This window comes from Aegilops tauschii, chromosome 4 (genome assembly GCF_002575655.3).
Source record: "Aegilops tauschii subsp. strangulata cultivar AL8/78 chromosome 4, Aet v6.0, whole genome shotgun sequence".
Classification (NCBI taxonomy): domain Eukaryota; kingdom Viridiplantae; phylum Streptophyta; class Magnoliopsida; order Poales; family Poaceae; genus Aegilops; species Aegilops tauschii.
The window spans coordinates 94,769,713-94,795,081 of NC_053038.3; the positions used below are offsets into that span (position 1 = coordinate 94,769,713).

Below are 25,369 nucleotides of genomic sequence, written 5' to 3' on the forward strand. Positions count from 1 at the left end.
AACCATGAGTCTAGGTGTATTCCCTAAAGCAGCTCCTAGTTAGCGCGTTCCGCCAGCCCATTGGACTACAGGGGTGCCACTGAAGCAAGATCAAGTCGGATATGTTCCTTGTGACAAAACTATTTCATAGCTCCTTTGGATATTAAATTAAATATAAAAGCCTCTTGACAATTACTAGACTTTTATATATAATTTATCATCACCGAAAACATTTTTCACCTATATATTATTTATCGGGAATACCCGGTATTGCCTGATAAACTCCGAAACACTTCCGGTGACCCCAAAACGCTTCTGACTCCTTTCGGAACTATTCTGAATATTAATGAAACAATTCCACAAATAAATCCTCTATACCCTTGTCCTACTAACACTCAGCAGATCATGATTACCTTAAGCTTGTAACCCCATAGGTTCGGTAAAAACATAGACATGAATAAAACCCCTTCGTTCAATGACCAATAGCGAAACCGTTGAAGTCCATATCGATCCCTATGATTATATGAATGACATTTGAGTGAACCTTTGGTTATCATATGATGTTACCTTTGCTTTGCGATACTTTACAAAACCCGAGGTGTGTCGGTATCCTCTTGAGTCATACACATGCCCACTATACCGTCATGCTTGTTGCCGATTTTGTTCTTCTTTCTCGATGAAGTGTTCCGGCATCCCCGTGACGTAATCACCTGCGTTTGGCTAGACGATGATGGATGCCATCACACCGAGAGGGGTCTAAGAATATCTCTCAATCGTCGGAGGAGCAAATCCCACTCTCGAGCTATCTAGTCCCTTGTCTAACTTTCCGATGAACCCGTCAGGTGTCGTTATGATCACCTAGTTACAGATGACGTTTGAGCAACCCCAAAATCCACTCTACGGTAGAAAGTGACTACGATACTCTCATGGTCCGAGGAACTAATAACACATGTTAACACTCTGTGTTATAACAATTGATTTCAGACGATATTATCTCAAAGTATAACATATAAGTTCGGGTCGATGCAATATGATCGTTCTTCTAACATCATACTCTCAATGTTGTTTTAGTATTATCATTACACTTAACGATATCATAAGATCCGGAAAACATGATCACAAACAACACTTGAGCCAGTCTTTGAGGCAAGACAAGGAACCTATTCTTTACCATTTATCATTCCACACGTGCATATGAGTTTTTCACTTGATCACATATTCCAGGATCATAGCAGTTATATCATGAAATATAAACTCTTAATTATGAACACGGAAATATAATGATACAATATTATTGCCTCTAGGGCATATTGCCAACAGCGAGATCGGGCAGCTAGGAGGCCTAGAGGGCCTGCTTGACGGCCTCGTCGTCCTCCTCCTCCTCCTTCACCACGGGCAGCTCATGTGTTGAGCAACCGCGCGCACACGAGAGACGGAGCACGACCGACGGTGTTGGTCGTGTTCGCCATAGAACCACGTATCCCAGTGGGGCGAGTCCTCGACGAATTTCAGGTTGTGGCGGAGGTGTGGTGGGCAGATACCTGTCTTTGCGCACTAGTGTTGCAGCCATCGGCAACGTCATGGCGAGGGTGTCGCGTGACGCTGCCCCGAGGAGGAGCCAGTCTCGTCTCTCATGGTCGTGCGTCCTGACCATCCACTTCCACGACACTTGCGGCGGCGGGGTAGGCGGTAGCTAGGGTTTGATTGTCGGGATGCGAGGGAGGGGGAGTGGGCACGGATGGGCGCCCACCGAACACATATCATTTTAGAAGGACCAGCTTATGCTTGTTGGATGACTGTCGCGTGGGCCCGGGGCGAACACCGAACGGACGCATGACGCATCTATATGTTGTCCATGTGGACGCAAACCCAATCCAAATTGGGGGCAGATTTGTGTACCACGGGCACGAAACAAACAGAACAACCAAATATGTCGCCGTGTTGGGCCATGGTTTCTGCTCACGCTGAACCAAAATGATGCGAGCGGACGAAATGCGTTCCCGCGTTGGAGTTGCCCTTAAAGCTCGATGGATAAAGAAAGAATTGTCAAAATTCTCCAAACTGACAGAGCCACACCGATTAATCTAGCTACCCACGAGCACTCCACGCACACAATCGAAAGGAAGACCACCGTCGAGATTGTACGCAAGAGTCGTCGTCATCTCTCCAACCAAGCGGCTTCGACTTCGCCGCATTTAAGCACCCACTAGGTTATGGCCAAAACAACCTCTCAAAGACCACGCCAACCTACCGACCATATGCATCAGTGGCAAGGCGGCTCCGATTTCAAAGACAAGCAAGGAAGAAGAAAAATGCAAGGATTGCACCCGTGGAGGATCCCGTCCCAAACCGGACACCCATCAGTGCCACTCGGACCACGGTACATCAGCTCCGACTTCGAAACGAAACAAGAGGAAAGATATCCGACGAACGTTCGCTAGAAACCATTCCGCAACGAACGCCCCCACAGCCACATGATTTAGATCTCACGGATGGCAGTTTCTGAAGAAATTTGCCCCAAAATAAACAAACTGGCATGCCCTAACACTAAAATACCACCCCCACTAACACTAAAAATGCCATCCGCTTCGTTCGCAAATGCCATCTCTAGCAGCAAACTGTCGCTGGATATTGCCATTCCGAAACAAAGCCCAGAGACCTGCGAGCACGCTTGAGCCGAACACCAAACCATGCTGCGACAAACACCACAAAATCGACTGGTTCAAATATAACCTCGAATTGCATATAAGGCAAACAATGTGCACAGAGTTGCGACGGCAACCAACGCTGAGTAGGATGCCCTTCTGACATGACTTCTAGCACTAATCTATAGTCAACACAAGTTCACCCATTGGCTAGGAAGAAGAAAAGACTTCCAAGAAAAAGAAAAAGAAAATCTTTTCAGGTTCACAGAACAGACCAAGCCCAGAAGTACAAAGGATGTTACAACGACGACAGGCAATCAGAAGATCACTAAAACAAGTCTAATGCATCGAATCGGTCTTGAGGGTTCCTTCTTGGACAATCATGCTCTTGTCAAAAACCACCTTCGACCTGAAACAATCAGAAGAAGTGATATCAGGTAAATATAACAAACTTTATTTGCTGAAAGCCCTAAAGGAATGTAGACAGCACTTTAAATTTAACAATTAGACTGCCATACCAAAAATGTGTTCTGTTTAGTGGTTAGCCACGATCAGACAGCCGGTCTACCTCCCCCGCAAAAAAGAAAAAGAAAAAAGAAAAAAGAAAACCCAGCCGGTCTATCATTTGATACAAAAAAGTAGACTGGTTATGCGAGAACATTGCCTGTGTAGTTCTGTAGCATCTCTTCATAGCCTACCAATCGCCAACGCACATGTCAACCAACCCAGCCCAAGCAAAACTAAGCAATAACAGACCAATTCACTTATTGGGACTTGGGAGTGCCATGCGTTCAAAACTAAACTTAGAGTAAGCTCTATGTAATAATTATATTCTTTACACCCTAATAAATCAAAACCATGTGGCTTGCAATGGAACAAACAATGGCAGCCCAGAGAGTTTGTACGCTTACTAACCGTGTGAAGCTAACCACTGCAGACAGATGTAAGAACAGTCATCCATTTCATACAGAAGCTGCACCACAATATTTGGATAGTGAAACCCTATGCAAGTGGCAAACTGACACCACATAGCACAAGAACACTGAATCCGGACACTATCACTATAGGTGGCCGTGTGCTCCTACTAGGCTTCTTAGTGAATAAATTCTCAGTGTGGCCTGTCAGTACACTTCATTGATTTGGCTATATCTTCGAATAAATGTTGTAATAAGGTTTGGGCTACATGCGTCTTTGATGCCGAGGCCAAGGGTAATGAAAGCTTCTATTTTCTTAAAAAAAAACACCAACTGTGTATCACCCAGTAACACCATGTGCATGACAGCAATCATTTGAATATTGTTAGTGCAAATCATTCACAAGTTGATGATCTAATTGACACTTTTCTTATTTATCAAAAACCCTTAATGAACATCCTCCTCACGCATCACGAATATCACATGAACTAAAACATGAGAACAGTGCATGTAATACTCCACAAAATGTGAAATACTGACAGTACTTTGAAACATAAATACGAAGTGCAGATTTTATCAATATGAAACAGTGCCAGTAGCACCAAGCAGAAGCTATTCAAAAGTAATGAATATCAAGAACTTTCATACTTACCATATTGCAAACTAAAACTCTGATCAAACAACTATCATGCATGATTTGCATTGCCTTTTAGCTCAAGCTCTAGCTCATTGTGTCTTAGCTGAAGTTCCAAACGCTTATGCTGAAGCATCATTTGTTCATTCTCCAATGTCATCCTTTCAATTTCCCTGTCCTTCTTCATCCTAAATCTCTCCCACTTGAGACGTTGTTTTGCCACTTCCAGTTTTTGTTCTTGGGCCTGCAAGCGATGTTTCTGAAGCTCTACTTGTTGTGAAGTCAAGTCCTTCCGCACAAAAGACAAGTTGGCTCCACCTGGAATAGCATTGTTGATATCCAATGTGATGTCATGCGGATTGAACCTCCCACTAACACCGTTTGAGCTTGAGGTGACAAAACCCACATCACCATGATCCACCGCATGACACATTCTTTTATTCATGGAAGAATCCCTCAAGTTGGTATGAACTGTTTGATGCTCTTTGTCATGCTCCTCGTAATCAGAATCTGCACTCTGCTCACCCTCTTCAGGATCTGCACTTGCATCCCTCCTCAGATCATGCTCCTCTTTACATCTAAGAGCAACCTGTAGTGAGTGCTGAAGTGCGAGATCTTCAGGTAAATTGACACGGTTGTTGTTATGATAGGAACACATCTGCTCATAGAATAAGTGCTTAGAGTTCAATATCTTCCTTGCATCTTCTTTCATCTTATCAGAAAGATGATGCATGCTATCAAGAAGAGCTGGATTTTCCACAACACTGCAAGCAGTACCACGACCAAGGATATCTGTAAGCCTTTTATATCTCTTGTTGAGATCATTGAACTTATCCTCGCACTGCTGTGGTGACACACTGCAGCCTCTTTCGCCCATGACCTTTGATATTGCTTTCCATTTGCCCTTCTTCTGCACTATTGCAATGTTCCTCCTTCTGCCTTGATCCGCCCCAGGATCCTCCCCCGTGTAGGATGCTGCGGTAATCAAAAGTTTAACCATGGAACCTGTCCACTTCATCCGATGCCATGCTGAACCCTTCTTGCCTTTGTCATTCTGGGTATCAGTAACATCCTCGGTCATATCGTGCTCCTCCTCATCACTGATGGAGTTCTTAGAGTAATGACTGTGCTGCTGCTGCTGCTGGTGGTGGTGGTGGCGATCCTTTTTTTCATGTTCTCCAAATTGAAATCCAGGGTTATCAGGCGCTGTAGCCCTGTTGATAGGCATTGCGAAACTCCCTAGCATCTGAGATTGGTTGAACAGCTGTTTTCCTGAGCTTGAAGAATGCATTTGCATGGAGTTACCGTGCACATTCAAACCACTATAAGGAATTCCTTGCATCATGTTTCCAGTAGGTAGGTTGCTGCCTTCCATTTTCTCAAAAAGATCACCCAGGTGGTTGTACCTCTTGTCAATACCATACAAAAGGTAGAGGAGGTGTCACATGTCTTCGCTTCAATATCATCCTGCATAGTAAATTTGGAGAAATTATTAAAGCCCCGGCCGGAAATGTATATTTGCACAGCTGTATATTTCTCAATGTATATTTGCACATGTCATCAGGAACACCTAAATAAAAATCTGATAAGGTACTCTTGAACACACTCGACTGGCACATCATGTGATATTGAATATACTAGCATTGTGCAAATGTAACTCCGGTCTCCAGGCTGGAACGGCTGGAACACTTAAAATACAGTACTCTGAACTGCACCAAATTAGGCAATCAGGACAAACAGTCAAATTTGCAGGGATTTGTCACTGCGGTAGTAACTAACAACTAATCACTGGTGCTAGCAAGTGTCATGGTATTTCGCGCTTCAGGTAAGGGAGCTACACACTTATTGACAGCAAATTGGAACTCAATGCTTAAGTGGGTAATCGTCGAGCATCACCAACAGTTCCCTTTTCCTGTAAAAAATTCTGTTTTGGGGGGAGTTGGGCCAAAAAAAGTGCTCCAACAGTTCCCGTAAAAGCGGGTTTTTAAGGGACCCCGTATAATCAGCCCAACTCCCGGAAAAGAATTCTATGAGACCAGGTCTCACGCGAGACCCGTCCTGATGGATGACACGTGGCATTCACAAATCACAAAGCATCCACCCCACCCCCCACTTGAAATCAGGGGGGAGAGATTAGATGCTTTGAGATTTGTGAATGCCACGTGTCATCCATCAGGACGGGTCTCACCTGCTAACCGTGAGACCTGGTCTCATATAATTTTTTCCCTTCCCCTAAACATTCCCATAAAACTGCCACGTCAGCGCACCGCAACCGGAATCCGCCACGCCGCCACCCCAGACTACCGCCGACGACCATCGCCGTCGCACTGCCAACCACCCGATCCGCTGTCCGCCGCCTCCGGAGCCCGCCGTCGCCGCCGCGCCACCGCCAAATACCATTTTTAGGGGAAGATTTTTACGGGAACTGCAAAAGCAGCTCACCTGCCAACCTCCCCTAGATTATATGGACACCCAGTAAAACCATATTTAGGGGGAGTTTTTTACAGGAACTGTTGGTGATGCTCAGAAGAAGCACTGACCGACACCACCCAATCAAATAACTACCGAATAGTACCCATTTACCCAACACACCAAGCATCCAATTCGCACGGACGAGCAGGCGCCCAGGATTGCCGTGCAGGGCATAAATCTCCGGGCCAAAATTACATCGCTTGGAACATCACAAATCACACCTGCGCCGCAAGATCCAGCACAGGTCTCGCTCCTTCCGGGGCAAAGGGGCAGATTAAACGTAGCTCCTGATTCATCCAGGATTTTTAGCTACACGGCGGCACCACGGACAACGTATTGGACTGAGAAACAAGTACAGAAATGGGCGGGGATTTTTCTTCTTCCCCCAAACAGGAAATAATCACCCTGCTGCGAAAAGGAAAAGGGTAGGAGAAGAGCTCACGATCGAGTTCTGGCGGCGGCAGGAGGAATCGCCGGGGCTCGAGGAGGGCTGACAGACACTCTCCCACCTCCAGCCTTCCAGGGTCCGGTTCTCCCCCCCTCTCTCTCTCGCCTGGTCGTCGTGGGTGTGTGTCGCACAGGAGGACTTAAAAGGGCGGAGGAGTGTGCTCTACTGGCAGGCTCAAAGCAAAACGCTGCGTGTTGTTCTCTACCGGTGGAATTCGGTGGGCTGTCGATGACAGGTGGGGCACGGCACAGTCTAGGTGTCAGCCACTCAGCGTCCATTCGGGCTGCGTGAAGTTGGCAGGTGCGTTGGTGTGGCAATAACGGAAGGTTCCGGAAGGTCCCAAAAGTTGACTCGTTAAATCAAGATAATGAGTATGACACTCCAGAGTATATCTTTTCCTAGAGCACGAGAAAAATACATATTTAGAGCTTCTAGAAACCGGCCCCACACCTTCTCGCTCTATGTCCGGTCGGACAGCCCGGACAGGAGGGATGGCGCACGAGGACAACAGCCGACGAGTGTGCTCTACTGGCTGGCGTGAAGCAAAACGCAGCGTGTTGTTCTATACGGTGGAATTCAGTGGGTTGTCGATGGCAGGTGGGACACGACACATCGGGTCCTGGGTGTCAGCCACTGAGCGCCAGTTTTGTTGCGTGTAGTTGGCAGGTGCGTTGGTGTGGCAAGAACGAAAGGTCCCGGAAACTGGCTCGTTAATTAAATCAAAATTAATGAGTATTATATGCCCCACCAGAGCATATCTTTCCCATGAGCATGAGAAAATCACATATTTAGAGCTTCTAGAAGTTGGATCCACACTTCCTTCTTATATGTCCGGTGAGACAGCCCGAACAGGAGGGAGGTTGCACAAGGCCAACGATGGACAATGTTTGGGTTGCGTGAAATTGGCATGTGCATTGGTGTGGCAGCCACATAAGGTTTCGAAAGTTGACTTGTTAAATCAAAATTAATGAGTAGGGCTCTCGAAAGCACATCCTTCCCACGAGCATGAGAAAATAAAGTATTTAGAGCTTCTAGAAACCGGCCCCACACCTCCTCCCTCTATGTCGGGTTGGACAGCCTGGACAAGAGGGACGATACACGAGAATAATGGCCGATGGGTGTGCTCTACTGGCTAGCTCAAAGCGAAACATTGAGTGTTGTTTTGTACCGGTGAAATTCGATGGCTGTTGATGGCAGGTGGGACACGACACATCAAGTCCTGGGTGTCAGTCACTGAGCGTCCATTTAGGCTGCGTGAAGTCGGCAGGTGCGTTGGTGTGGAGGGAGCGGAAGGTCCCGGAAGTTGGCTTGTCAAATAAAAATTAATGAGTACACTATGCCACATGAGAGCATATCCTTCCCATGACCACGAGAAAATCACATATTTAGAGATTTTAGAAGCTGGACCCACACTTCTGATGGCTCCATATTTTACGCATTTTTAGAGCTCATTTGTTGCATGTTCTCTTCATGTATTATGCCCCATTAAACCAAATAGTTGTCCATTATACATGATTACCAGTATTTACATTTTTACGTGTGAGCATTGCACATTTAGTATTTTTATTATTTTTCTTTTTTTCCTGTGTCTACAGGTGTTTTGGAGCAACCTAGGACCAAACACGATGAAAGGACCAAGGATGGGTTCAATACGGAGACACCCAAGAGCCAGACTAAGCCATTTCGGAGGTCCGAAAAAGCCATTTTTTCAAAGTGCTCCAAATCAAGATCTAAGACTATAAACAGGTCGGCGTCGTTCATACGAATCCAACGAGGCCAAGAACGTCAAATTCCGAGTTAGTATGAAGAAATGGCGGTTGTTTTATCAGAGGAGGAGAAAATGATATACGACCTTTCATGTGACTGCAGTCGGTCGTTTGACTGGTCGTATGACTATAACTGTCAGACAGGTCAAAAGTTTCCCTTCCAGACGTGATTCTTCACCAATTTCATCCTTGTTCGACCCCACAAGATCCTTGGCTCGTAAAGAAGAGATTGGGAGAGGATTTGCCTCATCTAGAGCCCTTGGATGCAGCCTAGTGAGAGAGGAGGCTAGGGAGGCTCCCTATATATCTTATACAAACTTAGCCACCGCAAGACACCATCTCATTCACCAAGAACACATCCATATCGATCTCCATCGCTGCTCCATCCACCATCAAAAAGGTAATTAACTAAACTACTAACCCTTTATTTGAGTTAGTAGCCTTTGCGAATGTTGAGAGGAGCGCTCACTCACATTTATGCCTTGTTGTCGTGAAGTATATTACTGTTGTTGTGAAGGGTTGGGATATTAGGGTAATTTGAGGTCACAGTAAAAGCCTCGATTCCTCGCCATTGCAATTGATAGGGGGGTTACGGAGAACCCTTAGAGAGGTCGCATCCACGGGGTAACCCCTTTAATTATCATGAGTTGAAACCCTATGGGGAGACTATGATGGTGGCGTGCTTGGCATGAAGTCTACCTCGAGTAGAACGTGTATTGTAACCTGGCTCCGCCCACTTATGCATTTGACTAGTGACTAGAGGATATGATAGTTCATATATGTGGTAGTGATTCCGGAACCCTCACCTTATTACCCAAGCACTGTCCTTACTAACTGAGTATCTTTTGTTTCCTGTTTTTATCTTCTTGTTAGTAGTTTAGTTAATTACCTTTTTGTCTTGTTTCCCTAGCAACTTATAGGGTAGACTATTTCCAAACTCCGGTTTGGGTGCGTACGTGGTTGCGTGAAGTGACAACATAGTTGCGGGGTTTGAGGTGCCTTGATTGCTTGTAATCTGCGTTGGTATTTACCCGAAGAGGAGAGGATGATGCAGCACGGCAAAGGTAAGTATTTCCCTCAGTTATGAAGCCAAGGTTATCAATCCAGTAGGAGAACCAAGCAACACTATGTAAACAACACCTGCACACAAACAACAAATACTTGCAACCCAACACGTGAAGGGGTTGTCAATCCCTCAACGGTATTGAGATAGATTAAATTGTATGAGATTTGATAAATAGATCTAACTAAAACACAAAATAGAAGGAAATTGCAGCAAGGTATTTTTGGTTTTAATATGACATGAAATAGACCTGGGGGCTGATACGTCCATTTTGCATCATGTTTTCCTACTGTTATTTATATTGTTATTTATGCATAATAATGCTTTTTGGAGTAATTATAATGCCTTTTCTCTCATAATATGCAAGGTTCACACAAGGAGGGAGAATACCGGCAGCTGAAATTCTGGACCTGAAAAAGCTAGGTCAGGCTACCTATTCTGCACAACTCCAAATGAGCTGAAACTTCACAGAGATTTTTTATGGAATATATAATAATTATTGGAGCAAATAACTACCAGAGGGGGCCCACCAGGTGGGCACAACCCACCTGGGCGCGCCAGGGATCCCAGGCGGCCCCTGGTGGGTTGTGCCCTCCTCGGCCCACCTCTGGTGCCCCTCTTCTGGTATATAAGTCATTTTGACCTAGAAAAAAAAATAAGGAGAGGACTTTCGGGATGAAGCGCCGCCGTCTCGAGGCGGAACTTGGGCAGGAGCACTTTTGCCCTCCGGCGGAGCAATTCCGCCAGGGGAACTTCCCTCCCGGAGGGGGAAATCATCGTCATCGTCATCACCAACAACCCTCTTATCTTTGGGAGTCCAATCTCCATCAACATCTTCGACAACACCATCTCCTCTCAAACCCTAGTTCATCTCTTGTGTTCAATCTTTGTACTGGAACCTTAGATTGGTGCTTGTGGGTGACTAGTAGTGTTGATTACATCTTGTAGTTGATTACTATATGGTTTATTTGGTGGAATATTATATGTTCAGATCCATTATGCTATTTAATACCCCTATGATCTTGAGTATGATTATCATTTGTGAGTAGTTAATTTTTTTCTTGAGGTCACGGGAGAAATCTTGTTGCAAGTAATCATGTGAACTTCATATGTGTTTGATATTTTGATGGTATGTATGTTGTGATTCCCTTAGTGGTGTCATGTGAACGTCGACTACATGGCACTTCACCATATTTGGGCCTAAGGGAATGCATTGTGGAGTAGTTATTAGATGATGGGTTGCGAGAGTGACAGAAGCTTAAACCCTAGTTTATGCGCTACTTCATAAGGGACTGATTTTGATCCAAAAGTTTAATGCTATGGTTAGATTTTATCTTAATACTTTTCTCGTAGTTGCGGATGCTTGCAAGGGGGTTAATCATAAGTAGGAGGTTTGTTCAAGTAAGAATGACACCTAAGCACCGGTCCACCCGCATATCAAATTATCTAAGTAGTGAACACAAATCAAACCAACATGATGAAAGTGACTAGATGAAATTACCGTGTACCCTCAAGAACGCCTTGCTTATCATAAGAGACCGTTTTGGCCAGTCCTTTGCCTCAAAAGGATTGGGCTACCTTGCTACACTTTTGTTACCGTTACTTGCTCGTTACAAGTTATCTTGCTATTAAACTACTCGTTACTTATAATTTCAGTGCTTGCAGAGAATACCTTGCTGAAAACTACTTGTCATTTCCTTCTGCTCCTTGTTGGGTTTGACACTCTTACTTATTGAAAGGACTACGATTGATCCCCTATACTTGTGGATCATCAGGGCTCTTTTCTGGCGCCGTTGCCGGGGAGTGAAGTGCTCTTGGTAAGTGGAAAACGACAAGGAAAAATTATTACTACGTGCTAAAATTTATTGTCACTTGTTACCATGGAGAACAATCCTCTAAGGGGTTTGTTCGGGGTATCTTCACCTCGACCGGAACCACAATTAGTTACCCCTCAACCTATTGCACCTACTAAAAATATTGGTTATGAGATTCTTTAGCTAATCTGTATGCAGGAGATGGAACCGAACATCCTGATATGCACTTGATATATGTGGATGAAATTTGTGGATTATTTAAGCTTGCAGGCTTACCTGGAGATGAAGCTAAGAAGAAGGTTTTCCCTTTATCTTTGAAGGGAAAAGCATTGGCATGGTATAGGCTATGCGATGATATTGGATCTTGGAATTGGAATCGATTGAAATTGGAATTTCACCAAAAAAAATTATCATATGCATCTAGTTCATCGTGATCGGAATTATATATATAATTTTTGGCCTCGTGAAGGAGAAAGTATCGCTCTAGCTTGGGGGAGGCTTAAGTCAATGTCATATTCATGCACCAATCATGAGCTCTTGAGAGAAATTATTATTCGGAATTTTTATGCTCGGCTTTCTCGTGATGATCACTCCATGCTTGATACTTCTTGTACTGGTTCCTTTATGAAGAAGACTATTGAATTCAGGTGAGATATTTTAGAATGAATTAAACGCAACTCTGAAGATTGGGAACTCGACGAAGGTAAAGAGTGAGGTATTAAGCTTAAGTATGATTGTATTAAATCTTTTATAAATACCTATGCTTTTCAAAAGTTTAGCGCTAAATATGGACTTGACTCTGAGATAGTAGCGTCCTTTTGTGAATCATTTGCTACTCATGTTGTTCTCCCTAAGGAGAAGTGGTTTAAATATCACCCACCTATTAAAGAAGAAATTAAAGAACCGATACTAGCTAAAGATGAAACTATTATTTATAATGTTGACCCAGTTGTTCCTACTACTTATATTGAAAAACCACCTTTCCCTGTTAGGATAAAGGAACATGCTAAAGTTTCAACTATGGTCAATAAAAGTTATATAAGAGCACCTAACCCTGCTGAACAAATCAAAGTAGAACCTAGTGTTGGTATGGTTAAAGATCTCTTGGTAGAAAATATAGATGGGCATGCTATTTACTTCTGTGATGAAGCTGCTAGAATTGCCAAACCCGATGAAAAAGATAAAGATAGACCTATTGTTGGCATGCCTGTTGTCTCAGTCAAAATAGGAGATCACTGTTATCATGGTTTATGTGATTTAGGTGCTAGCATGAGTGCTATTCCTTTTACCTTATATCAAGAAATTATGAATGATATAGCACCCGTTGAAATAGAAGACACTGATGTTACTATTAAACTTGCTAATAGAGACACCATCACACCACTTGGGATTGTTAGAGATGTTGAAGTCTTGTGTGGGAAAATAAAATATCCTACTGATTTTCTTGTTCTTGGTTCCCCACAAGATGACTTTTGTCTCATTATATTTGGTAGACCTTTCTTGAACACCGTTAATGCTAAAATAGATTGTAAGAAACAAACTGTCGGTGTTAGTTTTGGTGATGAGTCTCATGAGTTTAATTTTTCTAAGTTTAGTAGAAATCATCATAAGAAAGAATTGCCTAGTAAGGATGAAATAATTGGTCTTGCTTCTATTGTCGTGCCTCCTACTGATCCACTAGAACAATATTTGCTAGACCATGAAAATGACATGCATATGCATGAAAGAAATGAGATAGATGAAATTTTCTTTGAACAACGACCTCTGCTTAAACACAATTTGCCTATTGAAACTCTAGGAGGTCCTCCTCCACCTAAAGGTGATCCTGTGTTTGAATTAAAACAATTACCAGACACTTTGAAATATGCTTATCTTGATGAGAAAAAGATATATCCTGTTATTATTAGTGCTAACCTTTCAGAACATGAAGAAGAAAGATTATTGAATATTCTGAAGAAGCACCAAGTTGCTATTGGATATACTCTTGATGATCTTAAGGGCATTAGTCCCACTCTCTGTCAGCACAAGATTAATATGGAACCTGATGCTAAACCCGTTGTTGATCACCAAGGACGTTTAAATCCCAAAATGAAAGAAGTGGTAAGAACTGAAATACTAAAGCTTCTGGGAGCAGGTATAATCTATCCCATAGTTGATAGTAGATGGGTAAGTCCTTTTCATTGTGTCCCTAAAAAGGGAGGTATTACTGTTGTTCCTAATGATAGGAGTGAACTTATTCCACAAAGAATTGTCACTGGTTATAGAATGGTAATTGATTTTAGAAAATTAAATAAAGCTACTAGAAAAGATCATTACCCTTTACCTTTTATTGATCAAATGCTAGAAAGACTATCTAAGAACACACACTTTTGTTTCCTAGACGGATATTCTGGTTTTTCTCAGATACCTATTTCACAACCTGATCAAGAGAAAACCACCTTCACTTGTCCTTTTGGAACTTATGCTTATAGACGTATGCCTTTTGGTTTATGCAATGCACCTGCTACCTTTCAAAGATGTATGACTGCTATATTCTCTAACTTTTGTGAAAAGGTTGTTGAGGTTTTCATGGATGATTTTTCCGTTTACGGAACTTCTTTTGATGATTGCCTGAGCAACCTTGATCAAGTTTTGCAGAGATGCGAGCAAACTAATCTTGTCTTGAATTGGGAGAAGTGCCACTTTATGGTTAACGAAGGTATTGTCTTGGGACATAAATTTTTTTAACGAGGTATTGAGGTGGATAAAGCTAAAGTTGATGCAATTCAGAAAATGCCATGTCCTAAAGATATCAAAGGTATTCGTAGTTTCCTCGGTCATGCTGGTTTCTATAGGAGGTTTATTAAAGACTTCTCTAAAATTTCTAGGCCTCTTACAAATCTTTTACAAAAGGATGTTCCATTTGTTTTTGATGATGATTGTGTAGAAGCCTTTGAAACGCTTAAGAAAGCCTTAATTTCTGCACCTATTGTTCAACCACCTGATTGGAACTTGCCTTTTGAAATTATATGTGATGCTAGTGATTATGTTGTTGGTGCTGTTCTAGGCCAAAGAGTTGATAATAATTTAAATGTTATTCATTATGTTAGTAAAACTCTAGACAGTGCCCAACGCAATTATGCTACTACTGAAAAGGAATTTTTGGCAGTTGTGTTTGCTTGTAACAAAGTTATATCTTACATCGTTGATTCTAAAGTGATTGTTCACACTGATCATGCTGCTATAAAATATCTTCTCAAAAAGAAAGATGCTAAACCTAGACTCATTAGGTGGGTTCTCTTACTACAAGAATTTGACTTACATATCACTGATAGAAAAGGGAGCTGAGAACCCCGTAGCTGATAACTTGTCTAGGTTAGAAAATATTCTTGATGACCCACAACCTATTAATGATAGTTTTCCTGATGAACAATTAGTTGCAATAAATTTTTCTCATAACACTCCTTGGTATGCTGACTATGCTAATTACATTGTTGCTAAATATATACCACCTAGCTTCACATACCAACAAAAGAACATTTTCTTTTATGATTTAAGACATTACTTTTGGGATGACCCACATCTTTATAAAGAAGGGGTAGATGGTATTATTAGACATTGTGTACCTGAGCATGAACAGGGACAAATCCTACAGAAATGTCACTCCGAAGCTTATGGAGGGCATCATGCGGGAGACAGAACTGCTCATAAGGTATTTGATGTCGCTTGAAGCTACGTCGGTATTTCCCCAAAGAGGAAGGGATGATGTAGCACAACAGCGGTAGGTATTTCCCTTAGATATGAAACCAAGCACTACAAAAAAATACACTTCCGTGATGATACGTGTTTGTCACAGTAGGTCACGTTTTCTGTCATGCATGTACATCCATGACAAATTTATGACAGAATGAAGATAGTCATACCTGTGCTGTCGTAGAAGTGTTCCGTGACATCACCAAAATTATCATCACAGAAGTGTCCACTTCCATGACGATAAATCGCGCGTCACAGAAGTGCTTTCGTCAAGGGTGACCGACACGTGGCATCCACCGTAACGGAACGCCGTTAAGCTATTGGGTCCGGTTTTGGATCCGATAACCCGTTAACAGCCCGGACCAATGGGGATTTTCCACATGTAAAATTCTGATTGGCTGACGGAAACACGTGTCAGCTCCGCGTTGGCACAGGTGTCACTCATCCGATGGGCGAGATGCGCCTATGATATGTTGACACGTGGACCAGCCCAAAAGTGGCCCATAAAGTTTAAATGGGCTGGCCTAACTAAAGGCCCACAAGATTTTGCGGTCCATAATGGGCCAGCCCAGCAAAAGGCCCACGAGATTTTGCGTATCATAATGGGTCGGCCCAGCTAAAGGCCCACGAGATTTTGCGGGCCATAATGGGCCGGCCTAGCTAAAGGCCCACGATATTTTGCGGACCATAATGGGCCGACCCAGCTAAAGGCCCAACATTCTTAGTTAAGGCCCGTACGGCTAGTGTCAAATTGGCCCGTCAACGGCCTGTCCTAAACTTGTCATCATCGCGGCCCATGGTCACTTCTGGCCCGTTAACAGTCTGCTAAGTATATGGGCCGAATTACGGCCCGATGTATTTCCGGCCTATTAAAGGTCCTGCTTCATTTGGGCCCATTTACAGGCCATTGAAACTTTCGGCCCATAAACGACCGTGAAGGATTTGGGTCATATTCGGCCATGTCTGACATTCGGCCCGTTAGAGGCCCACTATAGATTTGGACCACTTTCGGCCTGTTGTGATTTTCGGCCTGTTAACGTTGGACGAAATCCATGGGCCATATGTGGCCCAACGTCACATCGGGCCCATTAACGGCCCATATAAAAATGACGATAATCTAGCCCGACCGAACTTCCGGCCTGTTAAAGGCCCGTGTATTAGGTCGGCGCATTTACGGCCCGTCCGAATTTCGGCCTGTGAAAGATCCGCATCGTAAATGGGCCCAATCTCACTTTTGGTATTTTAAAGGCCCATGTTTTTATGGGCTCGAGATATTTACACCTGTAAACGGCCTATTGTTACTGAGGGCCCAAATTATGTTTAGGCCTGTTAAAGGCCCACTATGGGCACATGCCTACCAGAAAAATATGAAATTTATGCTGATTTAGGCCCAGATATTTTTAGTGGGCTACATGCAAATTTCGGCCCATAATCGTTTTTAGCCCAATTGGAATGGGCCCGACGAATGGTGGCATGTTGGGCTCCTACGAAGCTTTCGGCCGAATACATTAGTAAGATAAACCTACACTATACAAAAATAGCGTCGTAATTATTGCAGCCTTTGGCAGCATCATAAATGTTGTATCACAACAAAAGGCCTGTTGGCATAAAGTTTACAGTCCTTGCAGATAAAAGCACCATTAGATATATAGAAGCACATATCATTTGACCTGAGTGCTAATGTTTCAGGCTGTAGAATCTGATGGAGCAGCACGATCTTCACCTTTTTTCCGCCATTGCTCTTGAACAACGAAGCGAATGTCTGATAGTCTGGTTTCAAAACCATTCATATCTTGACGACATTTGTCAACCACTATTCTTGTTTCCAAAACGACGTCCATTAGGGATTGGACTTGTGTCTGGAGCACAGATATATCACTCTGTCTAGCAGGAAGATTTTGTTCTGTAGGCGATTTGGACGAGGTTACCTTGACAACCAACCCAGAATTACGCAGGAAGGTGCTTTTTGCACTGTTAGTGGAGAGATACTGACACACTGCAGCAAGAGGTGACATTGTGCCTGTGGTAGCCTCGTCACCTTCAGGTGGTTGTGGCTGTTCAATCATTTTTTTCCATAGCTTCCTGAAAGTTTGAACTTGTAGATTAGTGTACCAGATAAGTTACTAATGAGACAAAAACAAACAAAGTAGGTCACACGTTTATACATAACTTATTTTGGTGAACTACTGTAATACATTAGCATGTATTGTAGTGCCAACTACATAATAAAATCACTTTCGGAACATATGTCCATGTAGCATGCCTACTGTATTGTCTATTTCCTCACATTCGTTGACATCTAAGGATAAAGAGACATGGTTTAAAGTAGGATGAACATAGTATGACATCATTCATATCATGGGCAAACAGATATAAAACAAACAGGCTATTTTATCATTGTGTGCGCACGTGAACATAACAACTAGAATATAGATCAAGACCAAAAGAATATCCTTCATCTGTTTTAAACCATGTAAGGTGAAATGATACGTTAAGAAAACTGTGTATAAAAGTGAACGGAGTAACTGACATTGGATGCAAACCAAGTAGTTAAATGAACACATCACAGTACCAACCAGTTCAAAGGCAGGAGGAGTAAGGACTTACAACAGCGGCTTGAACTGGTGTGCTCATGCCCTTCATCTTGCTGGTGTGGCAATCCTTGAAGATTTGCACTGCATTCGGTTCAGGTTCTTTTTGGTCCGCACAGGCTTTCCTCTGTATTTGGAACAAGTCAATATAGATGCGATAATATGGCACAGAAAAAAGAAGGAAGTAGCAGCTATTTACAAGAGCCTCGCAGTGTGCAATATAGCTACGAGATCCTGTTGTCTGTTGGAATTTCACTTTAGAACGGTTGGTCTTGTTCTTCAAATAGTTAGCCTAGAAGAAGATACACTTGTAAGGCACATACATAAATACAAGTTCAATATGTGGTCTGATCAAATACATATAGCCTACCTGATACTTTGGATCAGACCAGTGGTTAACGAGGGCTGTCCAGTCTTCATCTGTAATATATTCCACTGGAGATGTTTGGGCGATTTCATTGTTAGCCTTGCCTTCAAAGTGAGATTTTCTAAGGTGGTACCGATACTGTCACAGAGCAGACTGAAAAACATGAGTGCATGCTTGTTTAGTTGCATCATCTTTCGGATCCAACTTGAACCTCATCTGTTGAAAAAAGAATGTGAGTCTTATTAGGAGGAAGCTAGAAAGTATGGGACAGAGCAAGACAATATTACCAATTGCGATGAATAACATTACTTACGGATAAATGGTCAAGGAAGGTGTTAAACTGGGTATTGCCTTTCTCATTCCCGTACTGGATCCACGTTGGGAGGATACGTGCATGACACCTAACGGCAACGGCTGCCTCTGATACTAACTTGGCTGACTCTGTAGCATCACGTGGCCTTTTTAAACCTGCCTCAAAATGGATCTCCATTCTTCCTCCTTTAGATTTTGTTAATCTGTCAAGCATTATCCCTGATGTCTATTTCCGCTTGCGTTGTGGTGCTAGTTCAACAACGAATATGGAAAGTGTTAGTGTACATCAAACTGTGAGAGTACATATAAAGGAGCATGCAACTGCAACTTGACTCGGTCAGGTACCGTCTTGGTGTTGATGCTCATGAGGTTCATCTGATCTTGCCAAGTCCTGCCGTGTCAGCAGTGCTTCGGAAGTAGTGTTAGGTGTGAAGGCAGCTTGGGAACTGGCCAGTTCCGGAGCAAACAAACGAGTAACTCGTTGATATGCTGGTACAGTTGAAGCGGATGCTGCAGCTGGTGGAGCAGGTGATACTGTGTTTGTAGATTTAGCCGGTGGACTTGGACCTTCTACTGCACTATAAGTACCAGTAGAATCTGGACGGCAGATCCTTTTCCGTTTCACCCGACGAGTAACACCACTCCCTACTATATTATTTCCTTGCTCTTTTTTGACTTTGCCATGTCAAGCCGTACCCACAACACAAAAGAATAAAATCGCTCTTCAGAACTCATTGATGTATGATACAGACAAGCAATACTTTGATGTAAGACAACCGTATGAGGATGGAATATGTAAGAAAAACAGGACGGCATGACATATTCACAGCTATGATGTGTAAACTAAGCAGAAGGATTTTCAAGAAAATAGAAGTAATGCAAGGTAGACACCATATGAAAGATGCAACCAATATTACTCTGCCAAGTTAAAAGTGTCTTGTCATAAGTGGAAATTTGAAAAATTAGAAGCAGTACAACGTAGAAATCAATGCAAGATGCAACCACTATCAAACTACCATGTTAAAAGTGTCTAATCATGAGTGACTGATGCGGGATACACAACAGCAGTACTTTGATGTAAGAACATGGTATGATAGATAGATGCAGTGTATTCTATACACAGAACGCCATGTCATATGCACATGTATAACATATGAACTCAGCAGGTGCAATTTAATCAAACCAGAAGAAATACAGGCTAGACAACATATGCAACATGAAACCAATTATCACACTGTCAACTTAGAGCAAGCACCTGCGATGGTGGAGTACGGGAGATGAACTCATCATGTAGACTTGGGACTTCAACTTCATTAGCACTAGCAGTGGCAAATCTAGAGAGTCTCTGTTTGCGTTGGTGCGGAGGACCATCAACATCCCCTAACTTACTCTTTTCCTTCCTATTTTCTGATATTGCCTTATGAAGTCAAAACCACAAGAAGATGAATAAAATTAGCTCTGCATAACTGGTTGATGCATGATACAGACGAACACTACTTTGATGTAAGGCAAGCGCAGGATAGGAGGATGGAATATATACAAAAAAGACAGCGTTTCATATTCACATGTACGATAGGAGGATGGAATATGTATGAAAAAACAGTAAGCGGAAGGCATTTCTACAAAATTAGAAGAAATGAAAGCTAGGCACCATATGAACATGCAACCAATATCACTCTATCAGGTAAAAAGTGTCTCGTCGTAAGTGCCATTTCAAGAAATTGGAAGCAGTACAAGCTAGAAGACAATGCAAGATGCAACCTACATCACAGTCCCAAGTTAAATGTGTCTTATGGGTAAGTGATCGTTGCAGGTATAAAGTTGTAAGCTACACAGATGCAATTCAACATAATCAGAAGCAATACAAACTAGACATCATACAGAAAACGCAACCACATATAACAGTTCCAAGTTAGAGCAAGCACCTGTGATGGTGGAGTAGGGGAGATGTGCTCATCATGTACACGTATGTTCTAGAAACAAGAACACGTGTCATATTCACAGGCATTATGTGTAAAGTAAGCAGATGCAATTCAACAAAGTTAGAAGCAATACAAGCTAGGCATCATACGCAACATGCAACCACATATAATAGTGCCAAGTTAGAGCAAGCACCTGTGATGGTGGAGTAGGGGAGATGTGCTCATCATCTACACATCTACGTTGATTGTCTAGCCTTGCGTTGTCTTGCGAATCTTGTTGGGAGGATGGCGGAGTAGAATCTGTAGAGAACCTCCGTTTCAGTTGCTCGGAAGGACCACCATTATCCAATGCCTTGCCAATTTCCTTCAGCTTTATTGATTTTGCATTGTGAGGTCAAATCGAAAAGAAAAAGGAATATAATTCGCTCTTCAGAACTCATTCATGCATGATACCGACGACACTACTCTGATGAAAGGCAAAGTCATGATACGAGGATGGAATATGTACGAAAAAATGGACGGCTTGACATATTCACACCTATGATGTGGTAACTAAGTAGAAGGCACTTCAACAAATTAGAAGCACTGCAAACTAGACATCATATGAAAGGTGCAATCAATATCACTCTGCCAAGTTAAAACTGTCTCGTCATAGGTGGCGTTCATCAAACTAGAAGCAATACATGCTAGAAATCATATTCAAGACGCAAACCAATATCACACTGCCAACTTAAAGGTGTTCCATCATAAGTGACTGATGCAGGATACACAAGAAGAGTAGTTTCATGTAAGAACATTGTGTGATAGACAGATATAGTATATACCAAAAACAGGAAAGCGTTTCATATTCACACGTATCATGTGTAAGCTAAGCAGATGCAGTTTACACTAATTAGGAGCAATACAAGCTAGACACCATATGCAACATGCAACCAGATATCACACTGCCAAGTTAGAGCAAGCAACTTGGATGGTGGAGTAGGGGAGCGGAGGAGAATTGGTATAGATGATCCGTTTACGTTGCTGCAGAGGACCACCATCATCACCTTCCTTACTCTTTTCCTTCCTCTTTCTTGATTTTGCCTTGTCAAGTCAAACCCACAAGAAAAAGGAATAAAATTTGCTCTTCAGAACTCATTGATGCATGATACGGACGAACACTACTCTGATGAAAGGCAAAGTCATGATACGAGGATGGAATATGTACGAAAAAATGGACGGCTTGACATATTCACACGTATGATGTGGTAACTAAGCAGAAGGCACTTCAACAAATTAGAAGCACTGCAAACTAGACACCATATGAAAGGTCCAATCAATATCACTCTGCCAAGTTAAAACTGTCTCGTCATAGGTGGCGTTCATCAAACTAGAAGCAATACATGCTAGAAATCATATTCAAGACGCAAAGCAATATCACACTGCCAACTTAAAGGTGTTCCATCATAAGTGACTGATGCAGGATACACAAGAAGAGTAGTTTCATGTAAGAACATTGTGTGATAGACAGATATAGTATATACCAAAAACAGGAAAGCGTGTCATATTCACACGTATCATGTGTAAGCTAAGCAGATGCAATTTACACTAATTAGGAGCAATACAAGCTAGACACCATATGCAACATGCAACCAGATATCACACTGCCAAGTTAGAGCAAGCACCTTGGATGGTGGAGTAGGGGAGCGGAGACTTGGACCTTGTAATGCACTATCAGTACAAGGAGAATCGGTACAGATGCTCCGTTTACGTTGCTGCAGAGGACCACCATCATCGCCTTCCTTACTCTTTTCCTTCCTCTTTCTCGATTTTGCCTTGTCAAGTCAAACCCACAAGAAAAAGGAATAAAATTTGCTCTTCAGAACTCATTGATGCATGATATTGACGAACACTACTTTCATGTAAGGCAGCCGCATGATAGGAGGATGGAATATGTATGAAAAACAGGACGGCGTGACATATTGACATGTATGATGTATAAAGTGTAAACTAAGCACAAGGTGCTTGAACTTGTTAGAATCAATGCAAGCTAGAAACCTTATGAAAGATGAAACTAATATCACTCTGCCAAATTAAAAGGGTGCCCTAACAAATGTATTTGACCAAATTAGAAGCAATACATGGCAACAGGCTAGAAATAATATGCAATATGCAACGAATAAAGGTGACTCATCGTAAGTGATTGATGCAGGATACAGAAGAGAGGTAGTTTCATGTAAGAACAAGGTTAACACATAGATGTAGTGTGTACCAAAAATAGGAAGGCATGTCATATTCACAGGGTATAATGTGTAAACTAAGCAGATGCAATTTACCCTAATTAGAAGCATTACAAGCTAGACACCGTATGCAACATGCAACCACATATCACACTGCGAAGTTAGAGCAAGCACCTGTGATGGTGGTGTGGGGGAATTGCGGTCATCAACTAGAGAGCTACGTTGACTATCTTCATTTAGCCTTGTTGTTTCTTGAGAATCATGTGGGGAGGATGACACTGCACTCTTTAAACGAGTATGGCGTCTCACAGTAACCCACCCGGCTGACTGTCTTATCATAAGTGATTGACGAGGGATACAAAAGAGCATTAGTTTGATGTACGAACATGGTTAATAGACATATGTAGTATGTATCAAAAACAGGAAGGCATGTCATTATCAAAGGTATAATGTGTAAAGTAAGCAGATGCAATTTAACCAAATTGGAAGCAATACAAGCTAGACACCATATGCAACATGCAACCACATTTGACAACGCGAAGTTAAAGCAAGCACCTGGGATGGTTGTGTGTGGCAATTGAGATCATCAACTGCAGAGCTACGTTTACTGCCTCCAACTACTTACACTGCATCCTTTAGAGCATTGAAACGCTTAGTGCTTATCTTCGAATTACACTGGAGCGACTTCTGTCTTTTCTTTTCAGCATTCATCAACACTGCGTCAGAGTCTGAAATACCCATGCATAAAAAACAATAGTGTGAGTATGGGTGAAGTGTGTGCACAATTAGTACAGTGTAAAGGTAGCAGATAGTAGGTCGGTGAGAAATAAATGACGGGGGACATATGATAGCTCTACAACATGCATGGCACACTAAATTACTACAGGATTCTATGAAAATAACATTCGACTGAAAACAAATAGGTCAGTCCATTTTTTCCGCACCGTCCGATGTACAAAGAACGGGCAAATCGCCTTCATCTACCTCCAGCCGGTCAGTGTTGACGATCTTCCTCAAAACGGCAGCGACCACCGGCCCAGTCCCCTACCCGCGCCCTCCCCTCGACCTCACCGCACCGCCGTGCTTGGCACCGCCCCCCGGCAATCCATTGAAGCCCGCCGACCTCCAGATCGGGCGCAAGCAGCTCCTGCGCCCCACACCCCTATGATAGACACCGATGCGCCGCTTCCCCGGCGAACAGGCGGACTAGGTGCTCCGCGCGCCTAAGCGGGTGCTGCTTCTTTTAATTGCGGTTCGACTGACCCTGAATTGAAATCCAGGCGGGCTACTGATCTCTAGCAAAGGTGAAATAGTAAAGGGAGGAAACCTTGTGCATTTCGTATCATGAAGAAGATGCAGTAAGAAGTGCTCAACTAGTTTCTTTCATGGGATGAATACGGTGTGAGCAGAGACGTAAGGTTTGCACGAATAAGGGAAGAGGAGTAACTCTTTCTGCTGGCAGTGCTGTGTCCTCCTTCTGTTTTTCCAACGATCTTCTTGTGGTTCGCTGGAAACGAGAAGTTGTGGAGGACGGTGCAGCCTTGGACGAACTCATGGCCAAGTTGTTGAGTGTGGTGCGGTGGCCGTCTGTCGGCGGCGAGGAAGCAGATCCGAGGCGGCGAACGACGGCGTAGCGGGAACAACTCCTGTGCGGTGGACGGTTGCGACAGTGGAGCAGCAGCAGTGAGGCGTAGGACGGCGTGGTCGGAGAGGTTCTGGTACGGCGCACATCGGCGTCGGCATCGTGGAGGCAGCTCTACCTCGGCTTCAGCTGCTAAGTCCTTGAGGGCATTGCGGTTGCGGTTGCGTTGGACGATGATGTTGGGGTACCGGCTCTAGCGTGATGGAGTTGGGCGGCGGTGGATTGGGTGCTATGGGGTGGAGGACGGAGGAGGCTGGGGTTTCGCGGCTGGTGGAGAGGGCGTTTTGGCGCCCACGGAGTATGAATGGGGAAACGGAGGGAGGCGGGGAACTAAGGAGGAACAATGTTTCGGGTTGGGACGCGCTTGTTTGAAATTTGGGGAAAGTTACAAACTTTTCCCCCATCTAAAATTTCGGACATATTGCGGGTTGGGGGTAGGACAGTAATCTCAGGTGTCCCAAATGTGGGCGGGATAGATTTCGGCCGAGCGCATGGGTGTTTAGGCGCCCACGGCGTATGAATGCTTCTCGGAGGCGCTTGAGACTGGCGTCTTGGTGAAGTTACAAACCTACCCCGGTTTAGACCTTTGGACATCGGGCCGATAGGCTACACGGGCCAGAGTCAGGACAGTAATTTCCTACCACCAAACATTAGTCTCACGCGGTTTCGGGTGACCAGAGGCCTATTTGGCGCTTCATTCAATATTTGGGAGCAGAAGCATTAACGTTTTCGGTTCTCTTGAATTGAACATTCAGGATTTGTCAAACTTCAGAAATCTTTACTCTTGAAAATCCTAAAGCTACAATTATTTTGGAATGGAGGTGGTACATTTGAATATACATTGTACAC

At 43.3% G+C, this 25,369-nt stretch overlaps 1 protein-coding gene across 1 annotated transcript; it reads right to left on the minus strand.

Moving 5' to 3' along the window:
* Window positions 1-2,697: 2,697 nt before the first annotated feature.
* On the minus strand, window positions 2,698-7,268 carry LOC109760399 (uncharacterized). The gene is made up of 3 exons (XM_020319231.3): window positions 7,087-7,268; window positions 4,191-5,639; window positions 2,698-3,033 (listed from the first exon to the last, which is right to left on the minus strand). Exon 2 carries the CDS (start codon window positions 5,545-5,547, stop codon window positions 4,225-4,227), a length of 1,323 nt encoding a protein of 440 aa, XP_020174820.1. The 5' UTR covers window positions 5,548-5,639; window positions 7,087-7,268; the 3' UTR covers window positions 2,698-3,033; window positions 4,191-4,224.
* Window positions 7,269-25,369: the final 18,101 nt, after the last annotated feature.